This window comes from Lobosporangium transversale (genome assembly GCF_002105155.1).
Source record: "Lobosporangium transversale strain NRRL 3116 chromosome Unknown BCR41scaffold_24, whole genome shotgun sequence".
Lineage (NCBI taxonomy): Eukaryota > Fungi > Mortierellomycota > Mortierellomycetes > Mortierellales > Mortierellaceae > Lobosporangium > Lobosporangium transversale.
The window spans coordinates 88,390-114,745 of record NW_019029002.1 but is presented as its reverse complement, the minus strand read 5'-3'; the positions used below and the strand labels follow the sequence as shown (position 1 = coordinate 114,745).

At 43.0% G+C, this 26,356-nt stretch overlaps 7 protein-coding genes across 7 annotated transcripts; 5 read left to right on the top strand and 2 right to left on the bottom strand.

Annotated features, from left to right (window-relative positions):
* Positions 1-45: 45 nt before the first annotated feature.
* Positions 46-1,238, top strand: BCR41DRAFT_378065 (CobW/HypB/UreG, nucleotide-binding domain-domain-containing protein; the record flags this gene model as incomplete). Its single annotated transcript, XM_022027134.1, has 4 exons — positions 46-350; positions 436-767; positions 862-944; positions 1,059-1,238. The coding sequence occupies 4 exons, from the start codon at positions 46-48 to the stop codon at positions 1,236-1,238; spliced, it is 900 nt and encodes a 299-aa protein (XP_021880252.1).
* Positions 1,239-1,789: 551 nt separating this feature from the next.
* Positions 1,790-4,773, bottom strand: BCR41DRAFT_355857 (putative SEC23). The gene is made up of 6 exons (XM_022024548.1): positions 4,525-4,773; positions 4,127-4,421; positions 3,549-4,031; positions 3,182-3,421; positions 2,030-3,072; positions 1,790-1,920 (listed from the first exon to the last, which is right to left on the bottom strand). The coding sequence occupies exons 1-6, from the start codon at positions 4,728-4,730 to the stop codon at positions 1,896-1,898; spliced, it is 2,292 nt and encodes a 763-aa protein (XP_021880251.1). The 5' UTR covers positions 4,731-4,773; the 3' UTR covers positions 1,790-1,895.
* A 153-nt stretch (positions 4,774-4,926) lies between these two features.
* On the top strand, positions 4,927-8,415 carry BCR41DRAFT_422985 (WD40-repeat-containing domain protein; the record flags this gene model as incomplete). Its single annotated transcript, XM_022030226.1, has 12 exons — positions 4,927-5,097; positions 5,207-5,384; positions 5,508-5,661; positions 5,737-5,840; positions 5,926-6,195; positions 6,292-6,484; positions 6,570-6,690; positions 6,804-7,107; positions 7,203-7,255; positions 7,347-7,409; positions 7,539-8,292; positions 8,390-8,415. The coding sequence occupies exons 1-12, from the start codon at positions 5,053-5,055 to the stop codon at positions 8,413-8,415; spliced, it is 2,265 nt and encodes a 754-aa protein (XP_021880250.1). The 5' UTR covers positions 4,927-5,052.
* A 2,012-nt stretch (positions 8,416-10,427) lies between these two features.
* Positions 10,428-13,123, top strand: BCR41DRAFT_378062 (SNF2 family N-terminal domain-domain-containing protein; the record flags this gene model as incomplete). Its single annotated transcript, XM_022027133.1, has 9 exons — positions 10,428-10,472; positions 10,584-10,863; positions 10,957-11,160; positions 11,242-11,603; positions 11,713-11,977; positions 12,060-12,433; positions 12,542-12,672; positions 12,760-12,973; positions 13,085-13,123. 9 exons carry the CDS (start codon positions 10,428-10,430, stop codon positions 13,121-13,123), a joined length of 1,914 nt encoding a protein of 637 aa, XP_021880249.1.
* A 150-nt stretch (positions 13,124-13,273) lies between these two features.
* On the top strand, positions 13,274-15,891 carry BCR41DRAFT_337817 (Creatinase/aminopeptidase; the record flags this gene model as incomplete). Its single annotated transcript, XM_022022089.1, has 5 exons — positions 13,274-13,560; positions 13,648-13,885; positions 14,020-14,071; positions 14,160-14,865; positions 14,999-15,891. 5 exons carry the CDS (start codon positions 13,274-13,276, stop codon positions 15,741-15,743), a joined length of 2,028 nt encoding a protein of 675 aa, XP_021880248.1. The 3' UTR covers positions 15,744-15,891.
* Positions 15,892-16,703: 812 nt separating this feature from the next.
* On the bottom strand, positions 16,704-19,343 carry BCR41DRAFT_371596 (hypothetical protein; the record flags this gene model as incomplete). The annotated part of the gene is made up of 3 exons (XM_022026616.1): positions 16,704-16,817; positions 16,852-18,437; positions 18,671-19,343. 3 exons carry the CDS (start codon positions 19,341-19,343, stop codon positions 16,704-16,706), a joined length of 2,373 nt encoding a protein of 790 aa, XP_021880247.1.
* A 2,915-nt stretch (positions 19,344-22,258) lies between these two features.
* Positions 22,259-23,580, top strand: BCR41DRAFT_371595 (Alpha/Beta hydrolase protein; the record flags this gene model as incomplete). Its single annotated transcript, XM_022026615.1, has 4 exons — positions 22,259-22,461; positions 22,564-22,572; positions 22,691-22,915; positions 23,019-23,580. 4 exons carry the CDS (start codon positions 22,259-22,261, stop codon positions 23,578-23,580), a joined length of 999 nt encoding a protein of 332 aa, XP_021880246.1.
* Between the last annotated feature and the right edge of the window lie 2,776 nt (positions 23,581-26,356).

The following is a 26,356-nucleotide window of genomic DNA, read 5'->3' as shown; positions in this document are numbered from 1 at the left end:
CTTTCGCTTTCTCTCTTTCCCACATTTTTGTTCAACACTCCTAACATGTCCTGTCGCTTTGAGAAACACGGTTCTGCTGCTACTGGTGCTGGTGGGCACGACCATGACCACCATCACAGCCATGACCATGCAAGTGATTCTTCTCATTCCCACTCTCATGACCAAGCACCTAAGCTAACCAGCAGTCAAAAGTACAATCTTACAAAGTACGAAGGGTGGACCCAGACTGATATTGAGCATGGCCATCGCCATGAACAGATCGATACAGCAGGCAAGTTTACAGAGCGTGCATTGCCTGTTTATGATACACGCGACTGGGAAGAGCGCACATTCACCGTGGGTATCGGGGGGTAAGTCTTTGACATTGAGATCTGAACCAAAGATTTGCTCAATTACAGAGTACAAGTCACTTATTTTTCTTTCCCAATCTCATAGCCCTGTTGGATCCGGCAAGACAGCACTGATGTTAGAGCTGTGTAGGCGCCTTTCAAAGGACTATAGCCTGGCTTGCGTCACAAACGATATTTTCACAACCGAGGATACTGACTTTTTGGTCAGAAATAAGGCCTTAGAGGACCCCGAACGCATCGTGGCTATTGAAACTGGTGGATGCCCCCATGCCGCTATTCGAGAGGATATCTCTGCTAACTTGGCTGCCTTAGAACAACTACAGGCTAAGTTCAATCCAGAGCTATTGCTCATTGAAAGCGGAGGAGACAATTTGGCTGCAAATTATTCACGTGAGCTGGCAGACTATATCATTTATGGTAAGTTTTAACAATGCGAGTTACAGGCATCTGATTATGAGACTTAATTTTGGGACAAAGTATCATAAACACCCTTTATTTTTGTAATTGTTAGTTATCGACGTTGCTGGGGGAGATAAAGTCCCCCGCAAGGGTGGTCCTGGAACCAGTCAATCTGATTTGCTTGTCATCAATAAGGTAAGATCAATACCTTAATATTTGTGAATGAAACTAGTTTCAATATTGGTGCTTGCTTAGTGAACACATAGTCTAATAAATTTGCAACGGTTCAAATACCCCTGTACACAAAAGACGGACCTTGCAGAGATTGTAGGTGCCAATTTGGATGTTATGGCCAGGGATGCTGCCAAGATGCGTGGTCCTGGGCCTACCGTCTTTGCGCAGGTCAAAAACGGCGTTGGAATGACCGAAATCATCGAGCACATCCTTAATGCATATGCGGAGAGTGGAGCCAAAAAAAGTACCCAATAAAAAAAAAATAAAAAATAAAATACAATTGTTTATCTTGATAGGAATAAAGTAATCATTACTTTTCACTTTGATACTTTGTAGATGAGCTTTATTCCGTATCTGTCGCAATATTTACTTAGCCACTTCGCCTTTTTCCAACGTTGTGCATCCCGAAAACGAGACACTTTTAGGATAGGTTGTTATTGCTTCGGGTCAAAAATAAATGCAGTGGTGAAGGTCTATTCAAATGTTAATTACGTCTATAGCCAATTTTAGCCCTAGTGCCCTGCATCGACTGGATCCAGGCCAAGCCAATGCTAGCTTGATCTAGACAAAGGATCGGTTTAGCTTCCATCCTTTTGAAAGGCATGTCTAATTTTCTTCTACTCTGAGTGCCGAGCCGAGTGAAAAAAAAAAAAAAAAAAAAAAAAAAAAAAAACAGATTCAAGTTCTTGTATTTCATCTTCCTTTATCCCATCTTTCACTTTCCTTCAGTTGCAGGGTCAACAAGAACGATATTGATACTGAAGTAATCATTAGAAAATTACGATCAGTTTTGATTAATGAAACCTGGACAACATAGATTAAACAGCTTTTTAATAAGGTTAATTGGAACATTCGCTCGGCTAATAGAAAAAGGATGATTTCATTCCATGCAATAGTATACGATGGGGTGCTCTAAGATGTACCAGCAACCACCAACCTATCACCAACAAAAATGAAAACAGTGAGTATGATTAGTAATTTTTGTAAATGTAGCATGGCAGACTGATGCGAGAGCAGCATTTGTAAACCAAGAGGGTGTTACGTACTTCTTCAGGTACTCCATAAAGACTTGGAGTGAAACATCATCAGTAAAGATAGCCTGGCCTTGAGGAACACCACCGTACTGTCCTCCTGAAACATGTGTAGTTGAAGGATTAAGCTTTGATAATAAGAAACGAGCCTGGGACCCATTTTGGTCGCATACAATGTAGCGGGGGATGGGGAAGCGCTCTACTAGCAATTCCTGTGCACTGACTACTGGCGCTTCCAGCAGTTCCTTAAAGTTTTCATATCCTGGTTGCTCATGATAGCCAGCCTTCCTCCATGCAGCAATTGTTTCGCCATGGAAGATAAGGATGTAGAAGAATGTGTCCAACAACAAAATTCCATCAGGCTTGACCGAGACGCTATCAAGTAAAACTGGTTGAGGCTCGCCTTCAAATCCATATGACATAAGTGTTGGTTGGATCATGATGAGTGAATTATTGACATCTTCACGATTCAAGACGTGGCGATTGTAGGCGGTCTCGTCAGGAGAGTTGTTGAAAACCTGCAAAAATTGAGAACGACGCAAATGGAACATGAATTGAGGATAGATCGAAAAGTTCTCTGTGAGACGGAATGATTGAGGTTCGTCCTTGCGATATTCTGCAAATTTTTGGCATAAACGAATCAACATCCTGTCCAACCAGCGTAGCACATCCGGACCATCATCAATTTCGGCCTTGAAGACAGCAATACGAGCCATAAGTACGGCAGCGGTCTCTTGATCGAAAGATTGAGCAATAATGGGGCTATTTCCTTCTGCCCAGCTACGTGCAACTGTGGTGACACGAAGCTTGAAATGTCCACTCGAGTGTTGATAATGCGTCACAAATTGAATGAGGCCGCGCGATCCAGGCTGAAGAGACTGTCCTTGTTGATTAACCACTTCAAAGTAAATGCCATTAGTTGTCTTTGGAGAGACACCACACATCTTCCATGCTGATGTGTTACCGATTCCGATCTCTGTCTCTCCTACAGATGCAGTCTTCTTGTTGGATGACACTGCATGGCCGATCAATCCACAGATCTTGAGCTCCTTAGTGGTCTTTATCGATTATAAAGAATATATTCAAGTTTGAAATCAGTACAGCCGACTGCTTTTATGTATGTATTGAATAAACAGAAATATGAAGTGTATCAAGCGTAAATAATACCTGCACTGCAAGCGTCGCATTAAAGCCCATTTTAAGATTGCCCTCCGCGTCCTTCTCAAACATTTTTTGGAAGCTCTGCTTGAAAATAGCAGTTGTGAAAGAGTCAGATAAGACCATGAAACCGCCGGTCGAATTGACCATTGACTTCATCTCTAGCAACCCGACTTGATCCAAGCAACCTGCAAAGATGTCTACAATATGTCCATTGGTAGAAGTCCTTTTTGCCAATGCTTCATAGAACTACCAACCATATTAAATACACATCAAATTGCTCAGAAAAGGTCAGCATGGTCATATTCAATTAAGAACAAAAAAAAAAACAAAAGCTCCAAGGGCCTAGTGCCACTTTGGTATGCTTAGATGGTACCTTGGACGCCTTTTTGTAATGTTTTGCACTCTCCTTCTCAATGTCGTGGTGGGATCGCAGAGGTTCCTTGAGATCTGTCCCAACAACCATTCCAGGGCCCTCGGTTGCAGCACCACCAACGAAGAGCATGATGCGACCGCCATTGTTCTGGTATGTAGCTTCCAAAAGTCCAACCGCAACACTCATAGCAACACCGGTGCAGCGTTGTGGGCGTTTGTCGGTTGCAACGGGCCAAGGATCACGTTGAAGTTGCTCGAGAATTGAGGACAAAGTGTACTCACACTGCTGAATAGGAAGTAGGAAGCGAGAGTTGCCAGTGGGTGCGAAAGGAGCTGGCTGCCCTGGCCTAACAGGCTGCTGGGGGCGCATTGCAAGGGCTGTAAGCCCTAGCATCTCCTGAATCTGCTTACATGTGTAATCTTTGTTTCCACGAAAAACGTACGACTTGGGACATTCGCCATAACCCAGTTCGTGAACTTGTGTCTATGTCCCGCGAAGGAAAAAATGTTTTTAACTATGCTTCGATTATAATGCGTGCGAAAAGCAGAGCATAAGCTGACAATGACGTGAATCTGTACCATAGTACCGTAAGTAATCAGACCGACAAGAGCATGTGGGGGCAATAAGCTCAAACTGACGACTAAAGAGTCTTTCAATGCCTTGAGATCATCCTCATCGATGCAAGTGTCCACTACATACAGGAAGATGGGCGGAACTTGAGCGCTCCTCGCCAGCGTGTACTCGATAGTCGTGTGCTTTGCGAGCAATTCAGCAGGGAGATTGGTGTTCGAGATGTCGCGATAATGAGGGGGAAATTGATTGCGGTGCAAGCAAAAAGGGCAAATCCAAAGTTTCCCTCTTGGGTCGATTTGACTGATAGAGCATACATCCGTATCATCAGGTTGATATAGAGATAGTGTATTTCAGTAAATCTTCACCAAGGAATTTCAAACACAAGCCTGAATGAGGCACTCACCAATAAGGATTAAGAATAGCCCCGCAGGTATGTTGTTTGCAAGTGACGGGTTCATAGTAGATCAGAGGCAAGTCCTCACGCTCCTTGAGCGGCGTATAAAGGGCCGCGATGGGAACCACTGTCCTAGTGGCTTCAAGGCGTGATGCGGGCCATGCGTTAAATGAGAACCGGATTCCGTCCTGGTCCTCGATTTCCTCGAAATTCATGATGCGATGATGAGAGATAAAACGGGATAGTGGAGAAGAAAATGATGAAATCGATTCAAAAGCAAATGCGTGTAATGCATGCTCAGGAAGCCAGCATCTGGGCAAGCCACGCCACTCGAACAGAACATTTTTGTAGCAGTGTATGAACAGGAAGGGCACACGTTCAACAGTTGGAAAGCAATTTTATCCCCGAACTAAACGATATTCGCCTTGCATTTAGGGGAATGGCGAGTCCCTCTTACGCGTCGTCAAGGCTCATTTTTATTCTGCTTCGTCTTAAAATTTGAGCTGCATTCTTTCCATTCTAAAATCTTCCTACACTATGACCTGGCAACTCTCTGCAATTCTTTCAGGACACAAGGGCGATGTACGCATGTCTTCAGTTATTAGTCTAGATTAATGTTGTTTTGCTTGTAACCCAAAGCAATGTGGACACTAACACCTCACTGCTTTGGGTAATTCTCTCTTGCTTCCAGGTCAAAGCAGTTATTGCGCCCACGGATTCACTAGTTGTCTCCGTCTCGCGTGATAAATCCGTCAGAACTTGGAAGAGGCAGTCAAACAACACCTTCTCGGAAGAGAGAGTCTTCCTTGGCCACACTAACTATGTTAACTCAGTCGCCTTTATTGGCGTCTCTGAAGCCAACCCTAACGGTGTGTTCAAATCAACCAGAACATGTTCTTTACGATGTTCTGATGATCAAAAAAGAAAAGAATAGGAAAAAAAACCCTGGAAATAAGTACTTATGTCTTGTGCTTTTGTTTGAAATGAAAAAGGGCTCATCGTGACTGGAGGAAGTGATAAATTGATCAACGTCTGGAATCCCGAGGACGCTAGTGCGCCTGTGTACACACTTGTCGGTCATTCGGATAACGTCTGCTCTTTATTCGCAGACACGGATGGGCATATTGTTTCTGGCTCTTGGGATAAGTAAGCGGACTATTGCAATCTCATGTCATTCGATGCCCAGTTATTCAATCTGTTGACTCAACTACTCTCATTTAGGACAGCAAAGATCTGGAGGAACTGGCAATGCGTCCATACCCTCGAAGGGCATGCTCAAGCTATTTGGGGCGTTCTTGAGCTGGAGCATAATGTGGTGGTTACAGGTAAGGTATCAAATTCTTTTGTAGAAGTAAGAGTCAAAATTTGATGCTGGTCACTTGACTGATAGAGTGCTCAATCTTAATGTAGCTTCCGCTGACAAGACAATAGCCATGTGGAAAGACGGCAAGAAAATCAAGACTATAACTGGTCATGAAGACTGCGTTCGCGCACTTGCTTTGCTTCCGGGCATTGGCTTCGTTTCTTGTGGAAATGATGGCGCTGTCATTGTCTGGTCCAATGAGGGTGATCCAGTTCAAGCACTCGACGGACACACCTCTTTCGTCTACTCTTTAGCAACGCTTCCTACAGGCGAAATCTTCTCGAGCGGTGAGGACAGAACCGTCCGTGTTTGGGAAAGTAAGTATATCATACACTAATATCTAATAGGACTATGTTTTCAGTTCATTGGTCACATTTATATAAACCTTGCCAACGCATATTTTGATTCATTAGATGGCGCATTGTCACAAACTATCATTCATCCTTGCGTTTCTGTTTGGTGCGTCGCATCCCTTCCTAATGGTGATATCGTGAGTGGTGGGTCTGATGGGTTTGTCCGTGTCTTTACCAGAAATCCTGAACGTGTCGCCAATGCAGAGACGCTCAAAGCTTATGAAGAAGAGAACGCAGCAGCGAGTATCCCCTCGTAAGTCAAACCCTTATTTTCGCAGGTCTCTTATGTTGTTAATACGGTGAAATCTGATGGTTCTACTGTGACATCATTAATATAGTAACCAAGTAGGAGATATTAAAAAGGACGACCTTCCGGGGCCTGAAGCTCTGCAAGTACCGGGGAGAAAAGATCAAGATGTCAGGATGGTTCGCGTAGGGAATATTGTAGAGGCCCATATGGTGAGTAAACTAACCGCATATGTAATAATGCAACCTTTTTTTTTTTTTTTTTTTTTTTTTTTTTTCCTGAGCACTGATTTGAACACATCACTAACTGTCCTATTCCGGTTTAGTGGTCGAATGCTGAGCAATCATGGTCGAAGATCGGAGAAGTCGTCGATGCCGTTGGACAGACCAGGAAACAGCTTTTTGATGGGATTGAATATGATCATGTATTTGATATTGATGTAGGAGAGGGGCTCCCTACCCTGAAGCTACCTTTCAATGTTACAGAAAATCCTTACACTGCTGCGCAAGCATTCTTGGTTAAACATGAACTTCCTCAAGTTTATTTGGATCAAGTTGCAGATTTCATTACCAAGAACGCTCGGGCAGTGTCACAGGGTGAAGTTGCAGTTACTGGAGACCCATTGACTGGTATGAATTTTTTTTTTATTTCCCATGGAGAAAGGTTTGTCTTTTTAGAAATATGTTCTTTTGGCACCTTCTGTCTAACACTATTGTTTTTATAGGAGGCTCACGATATAGGCCTGAACAAAACACGGCATCATCCTCTCTAGGATCAGTAGGTTGCTTGAGGAATGTTACTTTTGGCAAGATGTTAAAAATTCTGAATGTACATCTCACCAATGTGCGCATTCATCACTCATATTTAGTACAATCCATGGGGTAACGATGTTTCAAAGCCCCAGACTGCCGTTAAAAGGCTCATCCCTCAGGTATTTCAGCTTGTGATGAATTGAATTACAACATTATTGGATGATCTGCTTACACAGTATAATATCTTCTTTATAATTTACTTATTAATATTAATATGCTGTGATCACCGACGTCAATATCATTATTAGCTAACAAATGTGCCTTTCAAGGATGCCAATCTGCCTGCCATCCACAAGAAAGTTATGCAGCTGAACACAGAGTTAGCGTCATCAGGCGTAGCTCTTGATGATACAGAGTTGACTCAATTGGATTCACTTTTCAAATTTCTTGGAGCACCGCCGAAACAACCGTTGCCACAGCCAGAGTACGTAACCCTTCTCTTAAAGATTTTCAACAACTGGCCTAAAGCATCACGCTTTCCGGCGTTGGACTTGCTAAGGCTGTTGGCTCTTTACTCGCCTAGTCCAGCTGAGACACCTGATCTGCTCAAAACACTTTTGACAGCGTCAAGGACAGATGAGACTAGCTTCATGCTTGTTTCTCGCCTTGTCGTCAACTTTTGTGAAACGGAACAGGGCAAGAAGGCAGCCATGGATGATATTTCAACTGTTCTTGAGTTTATGGAAGCTGATGCTGTTTGGCAGAGCTCAAACAAGAATCTCAAGTTGGCGGTTGCTACAGTGTACATGAGCTACTCGACACTGCTCCTGAAGCGAGATGATGACACCATAGCGATCCGATATATGGACGCTCTAAGTAAGATCCTGGAAAAAGAACGAGAGCAACAGGTCCAGCATCGTCTGCTCGTCGCTCTTGGTAATCTGATATTTGGTCATGAAGGGGTCAGAGAGTTTGCTGCCATCTCTGGCGTGAAGAGCATACTTCAGTCAGCCGTTCTATCGAGGCCCGCTTCAGAGAGAATCGCCACAGGAGGCGTTGTCAGTAAGTATTTGGGCCGATGTATTCTATTTCTTTTATTTTATTGCCCTTATGTTTTCGCTCATCGTCATTTTACTTGCTTGCCTGGGTATTGCTTTAGATGAAATTATCAAGTTCTTGGACTGAAAAAAAAAAAAAAAAAAAAAAAAAAAAAAAAAAACTTCGCCATCTGCTAGTTCAATCGAATAAATCGTATCCCTCCTTACCTGCATACTGCTTTTAAAAAATAAAAAAAGCTTCGCCATCTGCTTGTTCAAATTGCATAAATCATGTCCTTTTAACCACAAGTATATGTTATGATTAAATTGATTGGATGAATTCTGCCGCTTGTAACAAGCAAACTTATTGGCTCCAAAATAACCAAATGAAGACAGGTACAAGTTGTCCCTTTTTTGGAACAATAGAAAAAAATTGTTCCTTGTCTCTTTCACATTCTTCGACCATCACACGCCATGACTGATCTCGATGCCTTGAAAAACAGACTGAATATTTGTATGCAGCAACTAGAGAGCAATTCACTAGTTAATACTCCCAAGCGTAAGGCTGCTCTAAAAGATGAAATCCACGCAATTGAATTACAGCTGGCACAAGCATTGGGAATCCATGACGACGAAGACGGCGACAATGGCGATAGCAACGATAGCGAACATGATAAAGAAGTCATCAAGCGGGAAGGCGCCTCCAGTACGTCTGAATCATCTCAGCTGCCATCAATCGATAGCCCTGGCCGTACTCAATCACCTTCACCAAGTATTAATAATCTCACCGTGATCAAGGAAGGATCCTCTAGACTGAAAACGCCACCAATACTATCAGAGATTCCTTCTTACTCCAACGACTCTAGTTCTAGCTCTAGCTCTAGTTCTAGTACTGTCGAGGCTGCTCTCGTCAAGCAAGAAGTAGAGAGTATTTGTTCTGCATTAGCTGATGCAGGAGAGGGCGATATGGACCTTGAGGCGCTTTTACGGGAGCAAGAGCAGATGGAGCAGCGCTTGGCAGCCTTGAAGCGCCGGCGTGAGGAAGAAGATGAAGCATTCGCAAGATCTATTCAAGAGGAAGAATATCAAGCTATAAATCAGAATTCCGCTTTGTCCAGTCTTCCAGCTTTGTCATCTAACATTTTAAATTATAATACAATCTCTCAATCATCCCTTGATCGAGCTCGCCAGGAGCAAGAAGATGCAGAAATGGCGAAGATGTTTGCAAAATCGGATTCCGCTACTTTCAATCTTATAACATCTCCCCAAAAAGGCGAATCGTCGAGCGCAAATAACAGTCATACAGTTTCTAATGCAGGCCCACTTTTCCCCATATTTGAGAAGCGACAAAAGAGGGATCCAGGTGAAGACATATCAAAGCCCAGCGCCCCATCTGGATTTTCTAACTTTGAGGAAACGACATCTGCCTCTGTAACCAATCCCGCCTCCATATCTGCAATCCCTTTTAGTCGAGTGGAACAAACTGCGCTCCAAAGTCATGCCGCTGCAATTTTAGGTAATTATAGGTCATATATGTCTACAATCATGGTCCAGGGAGACAGTTTCGAGCCGACAAGGAAATATATTGATCATATATTGGTATTTGAATATTTAGCATCAGCTGCAGGAAGTAACAAGAAACAGCAAGAGGAGATAGGGGGGAAACAACCGTCTATTGATCTTACTAAACCAACAATCGACTTAACAAAACAGGTTTATGATATCTCCAGTTCAGATGACGAGTGTATACCTGTATATGGAAGTAATTCCTGGTATACCGGCCCCAGCTCGAGTTCAAGCTCAAGCTGGGCTGCGAATGTCTTCATTAATTATCAGGATCTGCAACGGCGCTGGTATGATGGTCCTGATGAAGAGGAAGACAACGATGATGAAGATGAAGATGAGGATGATCATGGATTATATGGATATAGCAAATATAACCAATGGATGCATAACCAACTATATTCATATCCACAGCCCGACTTTAACCGTAATTTGACAACTACACAGACTGAGCAGGAGCTTCGTGAGTTGCTAACGAATATTGAGGCAACGGAAGAAGAAGTTGCCCCACAAGATCGATCAGGGACACCTGAAGGCATGGCTTTTCATATTGCTCTCTTAGAGCATCAAAAGATTGGCCTGACATGGCTACAGAAAATGGAAAGTGGAACCAATCGTGGTGGCATACTTGGCGATGATATGGTAAGGTTTCAGATTTAGCTAATGTCGAAAGGACGCTTGGAAGGAAGGAAAAAAATGCTTTAAAGTCTGGCTTCTGGTGATGTATTAACTTACCCTTTTGATTGTTTATAGGGCTTAGGTAAGACTATTCAAGCGATGGCGCTAATCGTCTCACGGCCCTGCGATCCAATTGATGACCCAGTAATTTGGGATGACCGTACAATATACCATGAGCCCCCTCCACCATCAAAACTTGTCAAAACGAAGGCTACTTTAGTTGTTGCGCCCGTGGCCTTGATGTATCAGTGGGCAGAAGAGATTAGGACCAAAACACAACCAGGCTTATTGAAAGTCCACGTATATCATGGGAATGGAAAGTTTTATGACCCAGAATTTTTGAGACGCTATGATGGTAAGGACTATGGATGCAGTCCCTGATACTGGTGAGAAAACTTGTTTGTGAATATAGATTAACTTGTTCTTAATCTGGTGGATGGTGGATTAGTTATCATAACAACTATTACGACGCTAGCTAACGAATTTGGTAATAAAGAGCCAAATCCAAACAAATGCAGAGCCATTGGAACTCTATTCAAAGGTCATTTTCATCGTGTTATCATCGATGAAGCCCATGTGATCAAAAACAAGCATACCAAAAGTTCGAAAGCCTGTACTGCAGTTGCTGCCACCTACCGGTGGTGTTTAACAGGTAATCTAGGATTCCTCGACTTCATCAAATCAGAATCTACCTAAGAAGACTAATTTATGCAAATTATTATACATATTTTAGGAACACCGATTCAAAACAACATCGATGAGCTTTATTCGCTTATCCGCTTCCTAGGAGTTAAACCGTATTGTGACTGGGAGGAGTTCCGTAACAAGATATCAACGCCGATGAAGAAGCAGCGCCAGTATGGCCGCGCAATGCAGCGCGTCCAAGCTCTCTTGAAAGCTGTCTGTTTGAGGAGGACAAAAGCATCCATGGTGGATGGTAAACCGATCTTAAACCTTCCGGCTCGGAATGTCCAGAGAGTGCCCACTCTTTTCTCTGATGATGAACGAGCCTTCTATGTTGCATTAGAGACAAGAACAAGAGAGAGGTTTAATGCCTATGTGAAAGCAGGAACTGTGATGAAAAACTATTCCAATGTAAGTGATTTGACCCACAGTTTAAAGTTTCAGTTCTATTCAGCGCTTTCAGTTTTATGATAACTGATTCAACTTGTTTTTCCACATGTCATGCTGTCATGCTTACCAGATCCTGGTTCTTTTGTTGCGGCTCCGTCAAGCTTGCTGTCATCCCCATTTAATTAATGACTTTGAAAAGGCCATGGATGATAAAACTCCACAAGACAAGAGAGCGCATACAGATCGCCTTCTTGACGGCCTTTTGAAGGATATCCGTCGTCGACTGATAGAACGAGGTCTAGATGCTATAGAATGTCCAATTTGCATGGATGTGGGCGAAGAAAGCGTTATCCTTAGTGGCTGTGGCCATATCTACTGCCGTGCATGTATCACAGGTATGTTTTCTGATACGGCGAAGTCGTCGACTATAGCTCACCTTTAGGCTTGACTAATACTTAGTAATTGTGTTATCCATAGCCCATTTGTCTCGTCATGATGAAGAGGAGCGCAGGTGTCCAGAATGTCGTAGACTGGCTCCTATTGAGAACTTGATCTCGGTGGCAGATTTCAATGCCCGCTTTAATCCCACTCCTGTAGCTGAAGCTGAAGATCCAAAAGGAAAGGGCAAGGCATCGGATGATGAAAGTAGCAGACATCCGGATATACTTCCACCTATTCCAGTCCCTGAAGAGTTAGAGACTTGGATCAGTAGCAGTAAGACCGATAAAATGATTGAGATTGTACGTTCTGTACAAGCCAAAGGTGAGAAGATCATTGTGTTTTCACAGTTTACAAGTCTTCTCACCTTGATGGAAAGACCTTTGCGAGATGAGGGCATCAAGTTTCTTCGTGTAAGATATTTTGGATACATGGGCATAACCTTTTTTCTTGGTGGGGTGCCATTGTGAGATATTAATGTCTGTATATTCTGCTTTCAAATGCATTTCTACTCTCATCAGTATGACGGAGCGATGAGGCCCGAGCAGAGGAACGAAGCGATTATCAGAATGACCAATGACCCTACGATACCATTAATGCTTATCAGTTTGAAATGTGGATCACTTGGGCTTAACTTGACAATCGCTAATCAGTAGGTGAATTTTGTCGTATTACATTTCTTCTGAACTATGAGATCTTGAGCTGTAATTGCTAATATGAGCCTTCATTCTGTATTCAGTGTAGTGATTATGGACCCATGGTGGAACCCAGCACTGGAGAACCAAGCAATTGACCGAGTGCATCGTATTGGACAAACAAAAGAGGTATTTGTTCACCGTTTATGCATCCCTGAAACTGTGGAGGACAGGATCCTTGCATTACAAGCTAAAAAACAAGCTTTGGCGGACGGGGCTCTTGGTGAAGGCACAGTGCCGAAGTTGGCTAAGCTTGGAGTAAGTTTTTTTTTTTCTTAGAAAAATAAGCTCTAGTAATATCCCTCTAACTTGGATCAAAGTGCATAACATTAACCTCTCTCACTTCTATCTGGATATCATATGACACAGCTCCAAGAATTGATGTATCTTTTCCGTGGGGATGTGTAAGAAGCCTGATAAAGAACAAGCATTCAAGCTTGCTGCTGAAAATTTAAATAAAAAAAATACCCTTTAGCCTTGTAACTGCATTATTAAACGCCACTCAAATGTTATTGGACGATGTGCTCCTGAACTGATCATTCATGGCTCATGGTTATTATGACAACGATCAGCACCATGCAGTTTCGAGTCAGAACTGCAGCAGTGCTCACTGCCCCACTGCGATGCACAGCACTCTTTAAACCAAGACTACTTACTTCCCCTATCCGAGTCCTTCGCGTCTCTTGCTCATCTCATGCCTTGCCAGCACGCGCAATTAACAAAGCTACTTTCAGCTCTACAAATCTCACGCGATGTCTGAGCTCCGCTACCGCCACTAATACAACAAACCGCGTTAAAAAACTACGCAAATTGATGAAATGCGCTCAATACAACTTAACAGCTTTGTACGTATCCTTTTATTTTTTGTCCTAAATAGTTGTGAAAGGAGGGGAAAAAGTGTGTTTGACATTAATATCCATACGAATTTGTAGTGTAATACCATCAGAGGATGCACATCAGAGTGAATATGTTGCAGAATGCGATGAGCGACGTGCATACATTTCTGGATTCACGGGATCTGCGGGCTTGGCCATTATCACACACGATTCTGCGGTGCTCTTCACAGATGGGCGTTACTTCCTCCAAGCTTCTCAGCAGTTGGATTCTAACTGGAAGTTAATGAAAGCTGGTCTTCCTAATGTCCCAACGTGGCAAGAATATCTTGTCAAGGTGAATAAAATAGGAAAAAAAAAAAAAAAAAAAGGGGGGGGGGGAGGGGGGGCCGAAGACTGGTAATCTTTAAAGCAGATTGTAATGGTCAACAGGATAGTTGATATTGACGTTGTTTTTCATTCATCATTTAGAACATCCCGGCTGGTTCAAGGATAGGCATTGATCCTCTAGTTTTTACAGCTGGTAAGCATATCCTTTGTTAACCTATTGCTCAAAATGATTACCAATGCTAACAATGACAGTTATTATTTTTACTAATACTATCGATCAGCCGATGCAGCAATGCTTGAAGTGGAACTGCCTAAAGTGGGTTCGACCTTAGTCTCAGTTCCTAACCTTGTTGATCTTATCAGAGAAGATCGCCCTTCACGCCCCGCTCGTAAGCTTATGACCCTCACGACCGCGACTACTGGTCGTAATCATTCCGAGAAAATTCTTCAATTGCGTCAACAGCTCAAAAAAAGAGGTGTTGTAGGATGTGTAATATCAGGCTTGGATGAAATAGCATGGTTATTTAATATGCGTGGTTCAGATGTCCATTGCAACCCTGTATTTTTTGCCTTTACGATCATTTCTCAAGACAATATACGACTATACTTGCAAGATCGATCTGTTTCCAACGAAGTGCGGGATCATTTAGGAGATCATGTTCAGATCTGTCCCTATGATGCTGTTTATGCAGATCTGAAAAAGCTATCTAAACAACTAAAAGCCAACAACCAAAAGATGTTGCTGGGCGTAAGGACCAATCTGGCAATAGCAACAGCACTGGGCAAGGAAAACATCATCATAGACAGATCTCCTATTATGGACGCTAAAGCTATCAAGAATAAGACAGAGCTGGAGGGCATGCGTCAATGTCACCTTCGAGATGCAGCGGCTGTGATTAGGTATTTCGCATGGCTAGAGAAGCAGCTAGAGCAAGGCGTCATATTAGACGAAGCTGATGGAGCAGAGCGTTTGCAGCAGTTTCGAATGTAAGAAAAATATCGTACTTACTATTGAGAGTAGGGTCTCGATTTCGCTTTAACTTTTGTTGCCTTATAAATATCAAGCTCAATTAACTATACTATGATTATGATATATATATATAATGCTAATATTTTATAGTGAACAGAAGGGATATGTTGGCCCTTCTTTTGACACAATCTCTTCAACAGGACCCAACGGCGCCATCATACACTATAAACCTGAGAAACCTACCGCGTCGATCATCGACCCAAACCTTGTTTACCTCTGTGATTCTGGTGGTCAATATGTTGACGGCACAACCGACGTTACTCGCACGCTGCACTTTAGAACTCCCTCTGCCCATGAGAAGCGCTGCTTCACACGTGTACTCCAGGGTCATATCGCCATCGACACTTGTATCTTCCCAGAAGGTACCACGGGCTACCTACTGGACATTTTATCACGACGTGCACTTTGGTCCGATGGATTGGATTTCCGCCACGGGACTGGGCATGGTGTAGGTGCATTCTTGAACGTCCATGAGGGTCCTCATGGATGCGGAGCTCGCCTTGCTTTTAATGAAGTCCCACTAGCCCCTGGCATGATCCTGACAAATGAGCCTGGATACTATGAAGATGGGGAATTTGGGATCAGGATTGAGAATGTGCTTATAGTCCGTGAAGTTAAGACAAGACATCGGTTCGATAACAAGCGATACTACGGGTTCGAGCATATTACATTTGTACCAATCCAGACTCGGTTGATTGAGAGGTCCCTGCTTTCCAGGGATGAGATCCAGTGGATCAACCAGTATCAATCAGAGTGCTTAAAAAAGGTGTCACCATTCTTGAAGGAAGGTGAGCTGGCACTAGAATGGTTGAAGCGTGAAGCAGTGTCAATTTAAATATCTCCTCTGCATCATTTCAAGAGGATCCTTGCACATTGAGTGGCTGATTTTATTAAGGAAGATTAAGGAATTACGATATTAAGGAAACAAGAATATTAACGGTAGTCATATTGTTGGATTAAGAAATATTACAATGTTAAATGGGTATAGTGATAAAAAGTAAAGACCCATTCACATACACTTAAGCAGCCAGGCGGGAGCTCACTCTTTACAATAATGCTAGTGGCACGTCTTCTTCTGACAGTCTGCTTCTGCTTTTGTTCTTTACATCGCTACTATAATTACTCGGGTTGATCCTCGGCGATGGAGGAGGCGAAGGCAGGGTTTTAGTTTTCCTAGAAGGATGGCCATGCTTGAGAGTACTATGCATGCTGCTGATGCCATGGTTGGTGTTTGCTTGCAGCTGTAGTTGCTGTCGATAATTTTCGATGCTCGTCTGAGTCTCTAAGGTATGGGAGCCCGTGTACACTGACGTCGAAGGGACCTTGGCTGCGCTTGGGGACAAATAGCTGGGGCTACTAAACGCATGTGCGTTAGCAGAGAGGTATGGCATTGGACTTGAGATATGACTCATAACTGATGAGGGAGAATTATATAGCGACATTGTGTTTTGGAACGAAGTTTGGAAGAGCGGTGCTGATGGTGCCATGAGAGGCCCAGTGGCGAAGCCAGTGCTATTCATACTGCTAACTCCAGAGGGCATCATCAAGGGGGGTTGGAAGGGGCCACCATAAGGATACGCTCCCATCACCATCTGGGGTCCTACCCAATAGTTAGAAGTGGCGATTATCATCTGCCTCTCAGCACTAGAAGGTCCTACTGGATACCAGCTCATGGGTCCTAATCGATTGCTTGACATGGGCGTGTAAGCTGATGTTGTGAAAGGCGGCCTAGCCCCTGCCGGCTGCGCCTGTGTCCATACTTGACCTTGCCCGATAGAAACCTGAGCTTGCTTCACTAGGAAGTGGTGGCGCTGCGAATCTGTCGAGCCGGCTGAGCTGACTGAAGGGGGTCCCATCCGTTGTTGTTGCCTGAATCGCTGTCTCTGCTTCTGTTGCTGATACAGTATACCTTTTCGATTTGTTTTTTGTTTAGGGATCATGACCTTTGGTGTGGACGGGAACGCTTCATTTGCTTCTTTATCGTGCCCTTCGTCATACTTCTCTTCAGTACACAGTCCATCCGCGCCTTCATCCTCGCTTTCAGAGTCAGATGAAACAGGCGGTGTAAAAGTAGGTGCTCTCATAGCTGCATCCTTCCGAACAGAGGCAGGTGTGGTGGTTGTGGTAGAAGGGGTATTCTTCATGTCTAGATTTATGAGCGGTTGGGCTGGCATGCGCAACGTTGGATGTAGTGGCATTTTGTATGGTGTTGCAGGCAACAGTACCGATCCCGATGATAAAGGAGCTTGAGGTGGAAGATGCTGGCAGGAGCCCATCATGCTACTAGCATCGTTTCTGTCGCTGTCATTATCACTAGTCGTGTTCGGTGGTTTGGACTGAAGGTGGTTTTTAGAAGAGACCAAAGGATGTCTCAATTTCTGTTTCTTCGTACTATTCATTTTTGGCAATGATGATAACTCTTGCGCTTGTTGCTGTGGTAACTGCGTATGATCCATTGCGTCCAAGTACTGATGGTGCTTTTGCTTTGGTAAAGTGTCTTCCTGTTGCTGCTGTTCAGCTGTCAAAGCCACTGCCATGTTCTCTATATCCCATCGCGTCGAAAGTTGAGTTGCCTCTAGGGTTGTGTAATAAGCCCCAATTTCGTCACATTGCCTTGCAGAAATACCAGCCTTTCGAAGTTGATGCAACATCATATGCAGAAGTACTGCATGATGGAAAGGTCGTTTTTCACGCTCACGTAATTTCTTGAGTGTATGGATATAGGCCAGCCGCTTGAGCGTTATAGCCCTAGGATCCATATATGATGCCCTAGTTGGTTTTAAAGACGATTGCTCATCAATATTCTCCTGGCTTTTATCATGTTCGTGCTCAACCGGTAATGAAGCAGGCGGCATTGTTGGTGTACTGCCTTTATCTTTTGACAAACTAATAGGCAGGAGATTGGTCAAACTCGCTGAGAATCTCATCGCTCGTGACTTTTTCAGCGTGGTGGATGGTGTAGGTGAAGACCTACTTGAAGTCACGTCAGGAACACTTCGTGTTGTCATAGAAGATATTCCATTGACTGACGACATCTGTGATAGGCCTAATTTTCCTAATGAGGCTGATGAAGATGAGTTAATAGAGTCTACTGACTCTGTGGATGAGTCCGACGAAGTAGAAATGGTAGATGATGACTTTGGGCGAATTTGCTTTAGGGTCCTCGACCACCGGGGACGTATCTTCTCTATTTCACGGTTGTCCTCTGTTTGCAAATGAAAATCGTTTCCTTGGTCCCTACAAATGCTTTGGTAGTCGAAATTTGATGGAGATAAATCAAAGTCTGATCCAAACCCTTGGCATAGACTCAATGCAAAATCCTTTGTGGCATCATTATCCTCGCCACTATCCCTGCGGTCTTGAGTTTGGTGCTCTTCATTATCCTTATCGTCAGTGTGGTCTCGATCCTCTTGAACACTTGAATGAAGCGCATCAATAACTGATTGATCTGACACATCTATTGGCAGCTGGTGAGATTCTGTTTCCGATAAGTGACTCAAAGGCTCGACCTGAAAAGGGGCAAGCATATCTAAAGAGAAGAGTTATTTATTGAGTTTATCAGTGAGGCACGAGTTATAGGAGATGGCATACGATGTTGATGGTGTCAGCTGTGTCAAAAATACAAAGATACATTTTATAGTTTCACTGCTGTCTCTCCTTCCTCTTCTCTTGATTACTCAACAGTCATCGCTCAAGTTTAGAGATATTTTATCCCATTGGGTGTCTGTTCCTTGTACTACCGCTGTTGTAACAGCTTCTTACCTCTAGTAGCGTAAAATAGCCGGCCCTTCCAGCTTGTCCGATAGCTCTCCATGTCCGAATAGGCTGCGCTCTGTTCATTAACAGACGCCAGTGAGAGGACGGGGTTAGAGGATTGAGAGCCTATTGGCAGATCTAGGCAGGATGTTGTTGGCTTTGAGGGTGTCGGTGAAGATGACATATCTAGGAAAGTTGCAGCCTTCAAATTCGTAAGGGTGGTAGGCGAGACGATAATGGGAGCGTCTGAATAAGGCAGTGGCGTGCATACGAATGGTGCTGGCATTGTTAAAGGCAAAGGCCCGCTGATTGGCCCAATAGCTCTAGCTTTGCCCGAGGAGCCCTTGGAACTGTGGCTCCGTTTCTTTTGCTGCTTCTTGGAGGACCCTCCAAGACCGGATCTCCACTTCCGGATGTGGCTAATTGGGGAAGTTGTGGTGGAAGAGGGCTCGAACTCAGTTGAAACAGCTGTACTCATGGAAGATGGCGTTGATCCGAGTGTGTTTGGTTTGGAGAGAGGTTTTTGGTACGCATCCTGAATTGATTGCAAGGGTATAGCCCCATCTTTGTTATCCATAGATGTGGTGGGTTCTGTGGAGGTGGATGTTGTGTTTTTTGCTGTCAAAACAGTGACATATGCTGCTCTTGTATTGCATGGCTTGTTATCGTTTAGATTCATGGTGTGGTGGCCGTCGACCCTTACATTAAAGCTGCTACCGACACTACTGTTTTCTTCGGGGCGGTTGCAATGAAAGCTCGCGCTTGTATGGTAATCTGAGGGCAAGGTCTTATTCAAGATGGCGTTGCTGGGCACCGGATTAAAATCCATCTTGTTAGACTCAGCTGGCCGGACTACGTTCTCGAGCATAGTGACTGGTATGATTTCACTTGCTATGGCCTTATGCGCTCTTTTAGAATGTAGTGGCAACTATCTCAACGAGTCAAAGTTATTCGTCCCTATTCAGGTGTATTCTGAGATGTTAGCATAGGGAACGTAAAGCAATGAGCACTCAAAAACTGCTTTCTGCTTTTTTTTTTTTTTTTTTTTTTTTTTGACATATATGGATCCCAAAAAAGGATCGACAATAAAAAAAAAGAAAGAAAAGCGATGGAGTCGAATGTATTATCAAGGCAAATCCAATATCCCAATGCTATGCACAAGGTTATGGTTCAATCATTACATTAATTTGGGATGTTTGGATGCACAATCAATGCACACCATGGGAGAAGAATAAATGAGGGAGCCGAACGTCTTTCTCACGGCCTCTGGCGTGCATGCATGAAAATGTGCATATTCATCCACACGCATGACTAACCACCAGACACAGAATATTGTGCCTGAAGCGGATACAAAAGGAGAGTGAATCTTTTCGCGTGTTGGCAGTCGTGAGACACGAGAGTCCAGAGAGACAGACACATTGGGCGGGGGAAAGGGGCATACATTTTCAATTAGGGAATAAAGGGTTTCTTATAACTGCAAAAACTTGTCAAGCTGAACACATTGTTTTTGGTACATATAACTCGTATAGCTGAGATGGGAGCAAAGGATTAAGGAAAAGGCAAAATGAGGGAGAGAATCATGTCCCACTTCCACCGTGGCCCCGCACCAATAGTATGCGTGGTGTAGCGCTATTGAATAATCCATCAGATCCCAAAACTTCCAATTACGCGCTCCCACCCCAAATTAAGAGTTAAACCCGCATGAGGGGAAACAATATCGATTGACGCACAGGACACAATCTTAGTCTAAGCAATGTATTATCGTGTAACAATGGCGGAGTTAAACTCTTACCAAAAGAAGCAATCAGAATCTGGAACAGATTAGGAATGAAAGCGAATTAAATTGGAATGAGAAGAAAAAGGGTTCATGAAATGACAAGGAGAGAATGTAATCGATGAAATACAAAATAATAAAAAAGAAAGAGAGAGAGGGAAAGGGGCTTACGAGAGCAGCCAGGAGAAATGGAGCACAAGTATGAGAGGAGCGAAAGATAGCATGGGCGAGAGAAAGTGAGAAGAGAATGAGGTAGGGCACAGGAAATGCGAGGGAAAGTAGAGGTAGAGGCAGGGACCCTATGCTCAAAAATAGAAAGGGGAGAGAGCGAGAGCGATAAATGAAATAGTGATTTAAAAATATAATACAAAAATATAAAAGTACATGTATACCAAAAAAAAAAAAAGAAAAAAAAAAAAAAACGGTTCATCTGATGCTGATGGCGCCAGGACGGCGCAAAGAGCCGTGGGGTGAAGAAAAGGGGAAAGGAGATGTCGAATCATGAAAATGAAAGGAATGTGAGATGCATAATAAGAGAGAGCTTGGGCAAACGAGCAGGAGAAATGAGCGGAAGGGAGACCAGGAGATGTGCAATTGCTCTTTTTTTTTTTTTTTTAGCTGTTGACCTACAGTACACAAAAAGAGCTGAAGTGCTAAAGTTGGACTGAGATATAAGCAAAGATACACGAGAAGGCAATAGAAAGAGGTATGGCAAAGTTGGTACCATCTCAGGGAAAGAATGGATAAATGTTTATTGAACTCCTTGAAAGAGATTTCTAGTCAAGAAACACATAACCGAGCAGAAAACCAAACAACTAAAAAAAAAAAAAAAAAAAAAAAAAAAAATCAGGGAATAGCAGTTTATAGTGACAGCGAAGGCGACATTGAGGTTCGATACAACCCTAAAGACTTCCCACTTACATGCACCGTAGTTCTTCAATATCGTTCTGATGGCGTAGGCCACACAAGTCTCTTCTACTTAGTTTGTTTCGCAGCAAGTCATACAATACGATAATTGAAAGGAAAAGCAGACAAATGCACAATGCCCTGATTGCAAATTGGTATTGTATCTTATTCATAGTATACATATATCCCTAGCTAGCTAGTTAATCGGCTATCCACTGAGAAATTGCGAAATCGTGTACTGATAGAGATTGTGCAGAAAGTATGATGGACAGAGCAATGGTTTTCACCCAGTAAAGAAGGAGTTTTAGGATACTGATATGCCTTACTACGATTATTTTATTACTGCCAAAGATATGGTCAGGACATCTACTGGATATGCTCATAACATACTTGAAGCTAGGCAGCCAATAGCTATCAATAGAGAACCTATGGGAGGTGCCTATGATTTAGGCATGAATCATCTCGAAGGTTTTCTACTACTGTAGAAGAAAAGAGGGGGAAAAGTAGACTCTATGCCTATGTATAGTAGCCTCAAGAGTTATAAATCCTGTCCACATCGTTGGATTCGGAGACATGGTTCCAATGGCTCTTATCTTGTTCACCATAATGAGCTAGCCATGTACCCATGTTGTGCACTGTTCATTGCAGCGCTGAACTCGTGCTTCAATCTAACATGTAGGATATTTCGGCTCGCTACAACCTTATTTCGTCGGCCATCCTGTGCAACCGGCTCGTTATTTTGCCGTCTGCCTTCACATTATTCTGTACGCTCCGTTCTACTCTCTTTTAGTACGTTCCACGCCTCCGTTCCACTACATCCTCATTCTCCCAGGATTATATTTCGACTCGCAATAGTTCATCCAGTGAAAAACATATCACCTTTTTCTTCTTTTACTTTACAGAGTCAAACCGCAATGAGTGCCACGAATGTCCTGCCATCACTTTTTCAAGTAAAAATTGGTGACTATGATACTCTGGAAAAGTCTTTTGAACTTAGGAACGGGATCAACCTAAGGGCCAAGCATTGGAAAACAGAAAGCAGGGATGCCAAAGCAAGAGATTGTCGTCGCTTCCTTGCTCTCCATGGATTCCTAGATAATGCGAGCTCGTTTGACTTGTAAATTACAAAAATAGATGAACGACGAGTAATGTGGAATGTATGAATCTGCCCTCTTATTTTCCGATTATTTTTTTTTTCATTCCACTGCAACTACAATAGACTTGCCCCGTAAGTTCAATTACATGTCAAATGCAATTACAATATCCAAAAGTGAGACTGAGAGAAACAAGGATCTTTATTCAAATGTTTGCTTCAACAATTCAAAATTGTCAATATGAACTGATAGTCTGCTTTTAAAGCAACTTGGACCTGAACCTGTCGAGATCGTGGCCCTGGACCTTGCAGGACATGGTCTGTCATCACACCGTACAACGGAAGACTATGCTCTCTGGCGCTATGTAGAAGATGCAGATCAAGTTGTAGAGCAATTGGGATGGCAAAGGCATGGTATTATTGGCCATTCTATGGGTGGTGCTATCTCCACCATTTATGCTGGTTTATATGAATCAAGGTAAGGCCAACAATCAATGAGGCAGTTTTTTTTTTTTTTTTTTTTTTTTTTTTTGTTGATTAAAGATAATCACTTTTAATAACTACATATCGGCTTGAACTAGATTGACACTTTGTATCCTTCTCGATAATTTTGGACCACTGACGCGAGATGTGGAAGACCAACCGCAACATCTCTTGGAGCATATCCAAGAAAAAAAAGCCTTAGCCACCAAGCGATTACCCTTCCACCCGACTATTGAATCTGCTTGCAGGGCCAGGAGCCAAGGTACTTATGGGATCCAACCAGAATTCGCTCGTAACTTGATGCCCAGAGGTTTGCGCCCTATAGAGCGCACGTTAGATGACGGCACTGTTGCACAAGGATGGACTTGGACCACTGACCGATTCCTCACGATCCGTAGTCCACAATCATTATCAGAAGCATACGTAAAAGCATTCATGAGCCGGATCTGTTGCCCTGTCCTTGCTGTGTTGGCAGAAGGCGGACTGCTACCACTGACGAAGGTTAGCGACGAGCGAGAGGGATGGATCACAAAAGGCAAAGTCACCATCAAGGGTGTTCCTGGGAACCATTCTGTCCACATGGAGGACGCCTCTATGGTGGCAGAAAGCATATCAAGCTGGGTGCTTGAACAGAATGTTGGTGAAATTGCTCGTCTCTGACAGAAAATGATCAACACCTTCTTTCTCCAAGACGAATAGACTATTAGAAAATATATCGCCATAGAATAAAATCATAAGCCCCTTTTTTGGACATGAGTAATTCTAGGGTCATGTATCCCTAACAAGCAGGGGCAGACGAGGTACAAGCAGTGCATCATAGTCCTCGCCAAAGTCATGAACAAATATATTTTTTAAATACGCATTTTGAATAAATATTGGAAAAAAAAAAATTACGTACAAAGCCATAAATTTTTTGAATACATTGAATGAATTAGAAACAGTGGCCACCAAATCAATTTAATTATCGTTTTTGATTAGAAAATATAAGCAAACAAAACTCGATCATCTATTCATCCCAACCTCATTACGTCCTCCAGTATACAATAAAATGTCTTCTGCCAACTATGTTATCAATAACCTTCTTCCCTACAATGGCCTGAGTGGTTGGTACAGTGAGGGAACTACAGCGTTTTTAATTGTTTTATCCATTTTAAAAAAACATTTATCCATTTTCAATTTGCATTGCTCCGATGGGAAATAAGCTTTATCCATTTAAGCTAATAAAATTATCCTATAAGTTATCCGAATGTGTCTGAAATATTATCCATTTTTTCAAACATAATAACCGAACCGACTGTAACAAATATCCAAACACCATGTCCTTTTCCATGTCCCACAAAAGTCATGGTTAATTCCGCATGACCACTTGGACAAAATTTGCAAACACTTGGATAAATTTCTCAGCCCTTTTCGGCCAACTTTTTAACTTACCTTTGGATAAATTTTTTTATTCATTGGAACAATTTTAAAAAAAAACCGATAAAGTTTATTTTAAAATGGATAAAACAATTAAAAACGCTGTATCAATCAAACGTTTTCAGGCGCGCCACCTAGAAGATCCCCCCGAACACACGCCACTCAATATCTCCCCAACTAGATCTCCCGCAGAGTATCAGTGGACCTCCTCTACTAAGGTCGGATCAATGTCCAATGCTGTTGATATAAATGCATTCTATTCAGATACGGCCACAGAGATACAGCGGGACAATGCATTTAGACGCACTAAAGCGACGATTACTCGGAACGAATACGTTATGATGGCCCATACGTTCAAAGCTATATCTGCAGCACTGCCAGAAGACCAAAATTGGTTTATGAAGACAGACGATAGAGCTAAGAACCCTACTGGTGTGGGAAGAAAAACTTGTTTGACAGCACTTAAATTTGCAAATACAGGCATCCTCGACACTACAGGACATGGAAGAATTGGACGACCCAAAAAAGAAGTGGATCAAGATCTGAGCTCCAAGGTGATGGACATTATAGTGGAAACAAACAAGAGCGGGTCACCTAATTCTGCAGCTTTAGTGGCAAATCAACTAAAGGAGGACTTTGGAATCGAGAGATCAGCAAGGTCAATAACTCGGGACCTCCGTAAAATGGGGTTATATTGGGGCAAAGGGATCCGACAAAACTTCTTGCATGACTCCAAGGAGAATGTCGTGTTCCGGGCAATTTACACGAAGCGCCGTCTTAAAAATTTAAAACTTGTAGACGGCAATTGGGTGCCTAGAATGCCGGAGGTCTTCTTGGATGAATCGTATTGCCACATTGACCACGCTGCATCAAAACGTTGGGTAGAAAGTCGCGGTGGTACTGTAAATGATGCAGGAAGGAAACCTATTATGGTTATATTTGCAGCATTTGTTGTTTATTATGATGAAACCACCAAAAAAAGTCGAAAGCAAATTTGTCAAGGACAGCGTGTATGTCTGGCCGTCAAAAAAAACCTCAGTCAAAAAAAGGTCAAGAACAGGAGGCTGAGCTGTGGGTTGATGTCCCAGAAGAGATCAGGAATGTAGGGGCTGTGGCAACAGATCATGACTCTCATGGAAACTTCAACGCCAGTCACCCGGCTTTGTAAAAACCTCAATGAGATGGGTCTTGGCCCTTGTTAGATCCATCTTGATGGCGCCTCATATCACTTCCATAGGAAAAACAAAAAGCCAACTAAGAGCGACACTGTGAAAACTATCAGAGACTGACTTGTGGGAAAGGACATTGTTATCCCAGCAAGGGAAAATGGGAAAGCACTGAACAAAGAGGAGCTTTTGAAAATGGTTAACGCCCTTCCCGACGAGTCGTACTTTTCTATCAGCAAGATAGCTCAGGTGAACGGCGGCCATGAGATTCTCAAGGCTCCTCCCTACCATTGTGAGTTGCAGCCTACTGAGAAGATCTGGGCCGTCGTAAAAAACATAATTGCTGCAAGGGTAAGAACGACAATGACGCCTCTTTTGCTGAAGAAATGGCTTCTCAGCTTGTTTTCTCAGATACCATGTAGAGTCTTTTACTCTGTGTGGAAGAGGTCTGTGAAAGTTTGTATGATGTACTATAACCAGAGAAGTCAGGTACAAGAAGATACGCCAGATGATCTTTGATGAAGAGGAAACTATTGAGAACTTTGATGATATTATCTTGATTGACAGCGGCGAATGGGATATGGGACTCCTTAGAATGGTAAGCCAAGAGCAAGCTGAGGCTGTCACGCTGGGTCCTGAGATAGTTGTAGATCTTATGCCAGATACTCGAAGCATGTTTGATATGGTGGAGGATAGCGAGTCTGAGGATGTGCCTCTTATCAATAGAAAACGCTCTCGTAAAAATTAAAATTTTGAGTACAGTACCAATTTTTACTGAAAATTTACTGATGTTTCAGGAAGCCTTGTGCCTAATTCTCCGTATACGCACGAGCAAACCAAAACCATACTGATGG

Coding starts and splice junctions, on each gene's coding strand:
- BCR41DRAFT_355857 (XM_022024548.1), bottom strand. CDS start 4,730: ATGAATTTCGAGGAAATCGAGGACCAGGACGGAATCCGGTTCTCATTT. Junction 4,422..4,524: donor GCTATTCTTAATCCTTATTG/GTGAGTGCCTCA, acceptor ATGCTCTATCAG/TCAAATCGACCCAAGAGGGA. Junction 4,032..4,126: donor TGATTACTTACGGTACTATG/GTACAGATTCAC, acceptor CGCGGGACATAG/ACACAAGTTCACGAACTGGG.